The 8,809-nt window shown below is 41.6% G+C and overlaps 2 protein-coding genes across 2 annotated transcripts; both read right to left on the bottom strand.

The window, feature by feature from the left end:
• Positions 1-246: 246 nt before the first annotated feature.
• On the bottom strand, positions 247-3,625 carry LOC140128599 (vomeronasal type-2 receptor 26-like). Its single transcript, XM_072150298.1, has 3 exons — positions 3,410-3,625; positions 1,587-1,710; positions 247-1,175 (listed from the first exon to the last, which is right to left on the bottom strand). The coding sequence occupies exons 1-3, from the start codon at positions 3,623-3,625 to the stop codon at positions 247-249; spliced, it is 1,269 nt and encodes a 422-aa protein (XP_072006399.1).
• A 327-nt stretch (positions 3,626-3,952) lies between these two features.
• On the bottom strand, positions 3,953-7,952 carry LOC140128598 (extracellular calcium-sensing receptor-like). Its single transcript, XM_072150297.1, has 4 exons — positions 7,819-7,952; positions 6,309-6,603; positions 4,893-5,711; positions 3,953-4,141 (listed from the first exon to the last, which is right to left on the bottom strand). Exons 1-4 carry the CDS (start codon positions 7,950-7,952, stop codon positions 3,953-3,955), a joined length of 1,437 nt encoding a protein of 478 aa, XP_072006398.1.
• Positions 7,953-8,809: the final 857 nt, after the last annotated feature.

Raw genomic sequence — 8,809 nt, 5'->3', positions numbered from 1 at the left:
TAGTTCCGCATATAATCATGTGCTACACCTGTAGCATCATTTATGGCTGTGTATGGCCATGGAGTACAATATAGGAAGCATCTCTGGACCAGTAATGGATAATAAATCCTGAATAATTACACAGTGACTCAAATTTGGATGTGCATTTATTGTATATATAGACTGCAACAAATAAAGATCACAGGTTACCATTTATAAAGAAGCCAAAAAATAGATATCTGATATAGTATTTAGTCTTTGATATGTTTAGATCCTGCAGGTCTTTACCACAGCATGTCTGTGTCTTTTCATGATACAATCTTTAGAATTCCTATCTGGTCGGAAAAGTATAATAAAACATTTTGGAAGGAACATACATGTTAAGATTGCCCAACTGGAAGCCATGATTGCAAATATCTCCATGGCCACCGCATATTTACCCTGGGAACTGAGGGAAGCAGGAATGAAGGACAACCACACACAAAGAAAAGCCAACATGCTGAAGGTTATGAACTGAGCCTCATTGAAGCTATCGGGAAGTCTCCGAACCAAGAAGGCTACTAGGAAACTTATTGTTGCCAAGAGAAATAGATAAGTCAACATGGACCAGAAAGCCATAGGTGACCCCTCATTACACTCAACTATAATGAATCCAGGATTGGTATGTATGTTGAGCTCCACGAAGGGAGGTCTAAGAGAAAGCCAAGTGATGCACAAAAGAAACTGAAGTATGAAGCAGACAGAAATAATAAAGTAAGAAACCCCAGTGTTGGTCCACTTCTTCATGTGACTTCTGGGCTTTATGGCCATGAATGCAAACAGCACCATAACAGTTTTGGCCAAAATGCAAGAGATGCAGAGAACAAAGGCCATCCCAAATGCTGCCTGTCTGAAGAGACATTTTTCAGGAGTAGGGTAACCAATGAAGAGCAGAGAACACAGGAAGCACAAGGAGAGGGCCACTAGAAGAAGACAACTTACAGAGTAGTTACTGGCCTTCACAAGGGCACTGGACTTCTTCAATGTCAGAATCCGTAAAACAATATAAGGAACTAAGGAGGATGCAATGTTAACAATGGTCAAAATTGTCCCTAAAGGCTCCAAGTAGGACAGGTAATCTTCAGTCTTCGGGACACATTTTGTTTTCTGAGGGTCTGGCCACTTGTCCCATGGACACTTGAAGCACTCGAAGGCATCTGAAATGCATAAAATTTGCTACAGTAATGTTGAAAGATTATCCAGGGTAATTCAAATTTAAGAAATTGAGTTTTAATTATCTTAATCTTAGCTTAACCCAAAAATGTCCTCAAGTGTGCCATTATTACCCTTAACTACTAATATATTATGTGCTGTCATAAAACCTAACTTCAGGAACATTATCAACAGTAAGGTTACCATCTCTGGGTGGGTGATACTAATTTTTCTAAATTCCACGATACTTTGGGTGCAAAAAGGTGCAACCACTTACAATGGTCTATTTACAACTATTTACAACACTGGAGATTCCCGATGTGGACAATTAGACTCCTTTCAGACACCAGAGCTTGGGAGTGTTAGCTATCCCTCGGGAGTGCTATAGTCAGGAATTTTATTATAAGACAACTTACCTGTTTGGCTGGAAACCTCACCCAGGGGACACAGGACACATTGGAAACAACAGAGCGGTTCTCTGATTTTGATAGCCTTCCGAAAGCCCTGAGGACAACTCTTACTGCAAACTGACTCGGGAACCTTTAGAGAATATAGATGTATGTAGTGAGACAATCAAGTTCTATATAAACTGAAGATGACTCTGTCCTATGGAACAGATTTGTACAACTTCTACTTAGTGTCGCAAACCTTGTAAAGGACGTCTACCAACAGTTTTACATGTCCTACTAAGAAGGACTTCTTTTATTACAACCCTATATGCCACGATTGCAGCAATTTAGAGTTATATATATATTTTTGTTTTGTAAAAACTGTCTGGAGCGCTCCGGCTACAGCACCACAATGCCTCTGAGCGCCTTGTTTTAAAATGTATTCACTCCTTCTGTTACGATACAAGTCCCGGCTGGTCCTGCCCGTCTACAGTACATAGAACATAATATTTATAACTCTTAATGCCGCAATCGCGCACTATAGAGTTATGATAAAAGAAGACCTAAGGAACTTCTGTCACAGGCGCCCCTGTGATCCATGTCTCGGATCGCAGGCACACCCATCCCCCTCTCCATGGCGGTGCCCTATTACAAGTGAACTAACCTCTCCTTGTTTCTGATCCCGCCCCGGCTGACCAGCGCATGCATCCCCGCCCCTTAGGGCATGGGCGTCGGCACTCGCAGATTTAAAGGGCCAGTGCGCCACTGATTGGCGGTGGCCATTTCCGGATTTTCCTTAAAAGCTGACTTCTCCCAACAACCCTCGCTGGATCTTAGTGCTCCTAGCCTATGAGAAAGCTTCCCATGCGTTATCCTTGTATTCTGATCTCCTGTTGTGACCCTGGACCTAACCCTGACTTTGCTTCTTCACCGCCAGCCCTGACCTCCTGCTCCGTTCCAGTTTCTGCATCATTGCCGCCTGTCCTGACTACATGCCTGTCCCCGATTGTCCTGACTACATGCTTATCCCCGCGGACAAGTCGCACCTGTGGAACAACCTGGTGGTACTACGTGGCAGAAAGACCATCCTGTTTTGAGGCAGGCTCTGGTGAAGACCAGATGCCACTTAGATTCCAGTCCCAGCTGTTGGCTTGTGTCATCATCCACTGTGGTCCAGGTGGTTCGCTAACCTTGAAGCCTGACAACTTCTTAGCAGGATATGTCTACCATCATTTTTACTGTCCTTTAGCAACCTTTGAATTAATTACCAGTCCAGTGGGTCTACATGAGAAATAATGCTATTTCTGAATTCTAATCCACATTGTTTAGCAGTTTTCTCTTCTACAGACTCTGGGCCACATTTATCAAAACTAGTAATTATTTATTAATAAATTACAATGTTTCTTATAATTACATATTCCATTAATTTATTCAAACTAACTAAACCACTTAGGGTATGGTAGGGTGAATACCTCTAACAAAACATCTCAAAATCATTTTTGAGAATGTAACATCACACATCATATCAAATCAAAAGACGAGAGGGCACTGTCTCTGTTTGGAGAAATCAAGGTTTAATCACCGGGGACGACAGGGCTTTTTTACTATGAGAACGGTCAATCTGTGGAATAGCCGAGCTCAGGGGCTGGTCACAGCAGGGACAGTAGAGAGCTTCAAGAAGGGTCTAGATGCCTTTTTACACCTAAATAACATTGATGGTTATGGTATATAGAATTGTTTCCCCTAAATCCCTTCCTCATCCAATCCCTTCCCTTCCTTGGTTGAACTTGATGGACAAGTGTCTTTTTTCAACCATATAAACTATGAAACTAAACTATATTGAGGCCTACCTCCCTCTCTCCATTGTGCCAAAGGAGAGCTCCAGTCTTGATTGTGAAGATCCCATCAGTAGATGTTGTGGCGTTGTAGCTTCCAACTTTAATTTGTTGTATGGTGCGCTCTGGGTTCAGCTGCCAGTTTACAATGTCATAGATGGGAGGGGGGTCTCCATGCTCATCAAAGTAAAATTCTTTCCCATTGCTCAAAGTTACCCTGACTCTCTTCATATAATACAGGAGCTGGAAGGTGACAGAACAGCATTTAGTTTCTCTTCTCTATTACTAAATTGTACTAATGTTGAGGTCTTGGATCCACCACAGAAGATGCTTCTGAAGGCCCAACTACAAACTGTGGCCCACATTTATTTAGCAATCTACACCAGACGTGCACATAAATACATGTGTAAACTGGTCAAATCTTTAACATATAGACACTAGTGATTGGCTCCTAATTCATCTCTAAATGGTGTAGTCGTCCACTGTAATTTCTGCACCGTGCACAGTGGAGGACACTGAGGTATACGTGACTGGAGACTGGGGTGAGCTGGACTCTTTCTAAGATCTGGCATTTCCAAAATTTTGGGTTAAGCGTTTAAGATCACCAGTAAAACCCACAATCCATGCTAGAACGATGCTCGCTGCCATTTCCCCTAATATTGTAGCTTCCTGGTTTTGCCAGCAATATTTAAGGATTAAGACCCATGACTGGTACTGGTACCAACTGCAGGTCTTCACCAATGATGACTGGAAACAATACCAACATTTAAACAGTTGACACTCATGATCAGTTCCAGAACAGTTTGTGGTGGTTACCAGTGGGTGTTTGGATTTGGGTACCTGAAATGAACCATTGTTTAAGATTTGGCCGAACTTGGCGAGCCACAACCTGAACACTCATCACTAATGTTGGGCTAACTTAGCCCTAGGAAGTAATTAAGCCCCCAAATCCCCCTCCTAGAAAATAAGATATAACTCAAGAAGTTACATTCAACAGCCCTTTCTCCCATAGAACCTGACGCAAGGTGACTCCACAGATCCACCCATTACAATACCTTACAGCTAAGAGCTAGAGGAGGCTGGCAAAGGTTAATTGTCCATGATACACTTGACTTGTCAAATTTGCAGTTTAGGACTCCAAAAAAAATTGGTAATTGGTGTAGTGTAGTAGAGTTCTCTGCAATTTTTTGACCTCATAAGTATTCATCCTTCATCCTATCAACCATTCTGTAACTATCTTTGACACCATTGTGTAATGCACTAGTTCTCCGGTGGTGGCACTGCAGGGAAATTAAACACTTTATACCATTTTCCCTTACTGGTCACAGCCAATTGTCTCAGTTTTGAAATTCTTTATACACAGATTATTTTTGTATGGACTTTTCTGACAAAAAGAGATTTCAAAAGTGGACAACCACTCTAGAGCCAATAAAGATCTTCTACATTAGCGTAAACACCACATTATTTAACATTGTAGAAGAGTAAGATATAAGATTACCTGCCATGGCTTGAAATCCCAAATATCCGCACATTTTTTATTAGAGAAAGGTCCTTTTCCATCTTTACAAGTGTGAAGATCCATCAAAGCATTAGCAAAGATGTGCACGGCAGTGTAGACATTGTACGTGGTCCTGAGGTTAGAGATATCGCTGTAACTATTTTGGACACTTGTTAGACTTTCTGCCCCAGAGCATTGTCTCACAATTTTTGTTCTGTTTTCTATATCCAAAAATGTACAGTTGAAGACTTCCTCCCAGAATATTCTTATCCAGGTTTGTTGAAGATCTTCAATAGGATGCACATTGTACAGGAAGTGCTCAAACCCTGGAATGACCCCACTATAAAAAGCTAAGCCAATGGTGCCGGAAAAAACTGGAGCAAATTTTGCTATGGAATATAAGAAGGATGTTGACCAACCTTCACTGGCAACAAATATTTTTCCTCTAAGATTCTGTCTCAGCATCTCCTCAGCAACCGGGATGAAGTCAAGTTCAGTGGAGAAGACAACGACCACCTTCACAGTGGATTCACTGATGACTTTAACAATGTGTTGAGCGTTGCGGTCTGCTTGGCTTACAAGAATATATTCAGTAAATGCAACACAAGCCCCGGCCTTCACTATCTCTTGTTTAACCAGTTGAATTCCCTGATGACCATAATCATTGTCCACAGCCACCAATCCCACCCAGGTCCAGCCAAAATACAGCACCAATTTAGCAAGACCTTTAGACTGAAATGCATCGCTGGGTACAGTCCTGAAGAAGGAGGGGAACTTGGTCCTGTCACTTAGAAGGCGACTGGTTGAAAAATGGCTGACCTAAATGCAAAAAAACAAGTGTTTCATAAATCAGAGGGAAGCACAGCCCGATTGACTCAATTTCGGAGAGAAAATGTTGATAGCTATACCCACTTCTCCAGAGGCCCTCAAATTCAAGAATGAGTTCTGCAAGCCCTTGGCCTATTTTGTCATACTAGAAGCGGGGGCATCACATTATTTAATATGACATGGATGATGCTATTGTTGGCCGTAGCAGTAAATGGCATGTAAGGGGTGAGGCAAGAAATTGGCAATACGATTGACTTTAATACTTCCGTTGATGGGACTAAAAGTCATGAGCACTGAAGAACCATCACTGGAATTTGGGGACTTCTGGAGAGTTATGTCTGTTCCTCTATTTTACATAAATATTTCTATTAGTAATTTTCTTTGTAAGGTTGGGTGACCCCTTACATATGGGGTTGACCGAAAGTACCTGGCAGAAGCTGTCTATGGGTACGGCATAATATGCAACGAATGTTCCCTCAACCTGCCAGCTATTAGATATTCTTCAAGTTTCTTTCAACAATGGCTAAACCCAAACTTCAAGATGAACGAATAATTTCTTACATTTTGATCAAAGTAGAGGATACTGACCTGAGGATACCTAAAGAGCCCCAGAACATGAGCCAGCAGAAGTGAATTTGAGGAGACTGCAGCCCCAATGACACCACTGAGAGGGATATCCGATAGGCAGCGATAGTTGGGAATGAAGGAGGTTCTTGATCCTGTCAGAACCTGTAACGTTCCTTCTAGATCGTAATGGAGTACATTACAGGAATCGTAGACATGACAACCCAGTGTAATATTAGGAAGAATATTGGGATCGTTGTTAATCTCTTCAAGTGCGAAAATCAGGGCCTGGATCTGCTGATAACTCTCAAGATGAAACCTTTAGGAAAAAAAGGTAAAAACAATACAAAATACAAGTATGAGAGCCTAAAAGTAAGGCAGAGTGATGGGTGTTGGAGTCAATGGAAGGTGCTGGTGTAGAGAGGGGTTATAGGGCGCACTATGTGTGGAACAAGGGGGGGGCATAACGAGAATATAAGGAATATTGAGGGATATATGGAGAACTATTGAAGGATCTTTAAGAGTGATAGAGGATATGGAAAGCAGATTTCATCAAGGACAGGGTAAAGGAAGCGGTCTGTGAGGGAAATTGATGTATCCGGAGAATTTAGTAATAGAGATAGGAGCGCGGGCATGGGCATGACGACCAGACTCTGATGGAGGGGAGGGAAGGGAAGTCGGTGCAACAGAGAATTCATGTAGAGCAAAAATGGGGAACATGCAAACTACACCTGTGAGGATATGGAGAGCATTTTGGGTCATGAGGGTGGGGTGGGGGGGACCGGGAGCGATCAATGTGACAGAAGGAGCAAGAGAGTCTATCTTCACCTTGGAGGTATTAGGAGAACCCATACAATAGAAAGCTGATACTCTGTCACAAAATACAGTGGTTACAGCCCACATAATACGACGCTGTACATCACCAGCCCTGCAAGAGCCCATATGATGCCCATAGTATGCTTACTAGTATATACATTATATTGTCATACAGGCTCTATACGGGGGCTGTTGTCACTTGTACTATACTGTTATCATACATGTACTAGTTCTGGTACAACAATGGAATGTAAGATACATTGTACAGGTACAGTCATTGTACATACACTATACTGTTGCCACCGTTTCACATGTTATATACTGGTGTTATCGTCCTATATTCCCTGTACTGGCACTGCTGCCATTATTCTGCATGTACTGGTACCACTGTTCGGTCTCCAGTTACCAGTGCTAATATCATACATGCATGTTGCCTATGGTTGTGCCTTGTATACAATCATCCAACCTGTACAGGACCATCATACTTTACCTAACACTTGATGGCACCTTCCTTAATGATGTAATAGAAAGCTCCTGTTTTTTCCTATGATTTTAGGTCTGAGGAAAGGACTAAGTTTGTTATAGGGAATAACTTGTGATAGATGGAAAAAATTATTACAAACGCAGATGGAAGAGACCGAAATAAGCCATCACCACCTAAGCTAAAACCCTAAAAAAATACATTACCATAAGAAACATATTCCCAATTCACACTTACATTGTACACATGGTCTTCGGAGGTGTCTTGTCGAAGGAGACTTTCTGATAAATTCTATCTAGGTGGACAGGTATGAGGACCCCTATCATGATGTCTCCAGGTTGGGTCATCCCATCCAGTTTTGAGGTTGACATCAGCGTACAGTCACCTCTATCTGATATTGAGCAGGTAACTGGAAATTGATGAAAAAGGACCAGAACCCCAAAGACTCGGCAGGTCAACTCCATACTGCAAAAGGAATTCGACAGTTTTTTTAGTGATGATGTTGGGGTGTCATCTATGGGATGTTAGTACTAATATTGATGATCATCTACAGAAATAACTGTGGTAAACTTCAAAAGCTTCATATGTGTCTATTGAATACCCTATTAAGACATGGCGGTGGTGGGTCTTCTCTGGTGGATTTGTGTAATTGGTCACCATGTGGTGCTACACATGGTGACTTGGTGGAGACTTTATGAACTTCAATTGTGAACTTCTCACCAAAGTGGTTTCGATTTAGAAGGAGTCTAGTGAGATTGTTTAAGAAAAGCCAAGAAGATTCCAATCAATGATTGGCACTTTCCCATAGTAGAATCTAAAGAGGACAACTGTTTTGGGGCAAACTTGAAATTGCAATGATCTGGAAACATTTTATTGGTTCTTTTTTGGAAATAAGAGAAGGGCCTCCTCCGATCCTTCTGAACAACGCTTTAATCAACATAAGGTTCTGTGATGATCCAAGTCTTGTTCAGTAGAGCGAAAGCCAATAACCATGTACATTGGATACATCTCAATTGTGACTATAATGACAATTGATCTTTTCTAGTTGGTATAGTCATTTTATCATTGATGGTTTATATGTTCTCCAAGTTTCCTTCAACGTCAACCCAACTGAAATTCCAAGATAGATCAGAAATTGCTTACTTTTAGGTTGGAAAAAAGAATCACTTGGCCCCTACTTGAGGGGTTATCTCTGCAGAACACAATAATTTGCCAATGAATAAAAAGA

This window comes from Engystomops pustulosus, chromosome 4, assembly GCF_040894005.1.
Source record: "Engystomops pustulosus chromosome 4, aEngPut4.maternal, whole genome shotgun sequence".
In the NCBI taxonomy this organism is placed as follows: domain Eukaryota; kingdom Metazoa; phylum Chordata; class Amphibia; order Anura; family Leptodactylidae; genus Engystomops; species Engystomops pustulosus.
Note: the sequence above shows the minus strand (reverse complement) of the source record. Positions and strands in the feature narration are given on the sequence as shown.

Coding starts and splice junctions, on each gene's coding strand:
- LOC140128599 (XM_072150298.1), bottom strand. CDS start 3,625: ATGAAGAGAGTCAGGGTAACTTTGAGCAATGGGAAAGAATTTTACTTT. Junction 1,711..3,409: donor GGCACAATGGAGAGAGGGAG/GTAGGCCTCAAT, acceptor TATTCTCTAAAG/GTTCCCGAGTCAGTTTGCAG. Junction 1,176..1,586: donor TGAGGTTTCCAGCCAAACAG/GTAAGTTGTCTT, acceptor TATGCATTTCAG/ATGCCTTCGAGTGCTTCAAG.
- LOC140128598 (XM_072150297.1), bottom strand. CDS start 7,952: ATGTCAACCTCAAAACTGGATGGGATGACCCAACCTGGAGACATCATG. Junction 6,604..7,818: donor CCGAAGACCATGTGTACAAT/GTAAGTGTGAAT, acceptor TTTTTCCTAAAG/GTTTCATCTTGAGAGTTATC. Junction 5,712..6,308: donor GGCTCTTTAGGTATCCTCAG/GTCAGTATCCTC, acceptor TTTTGCATTTAG/GTCAGCCATTTTTCAACCAG.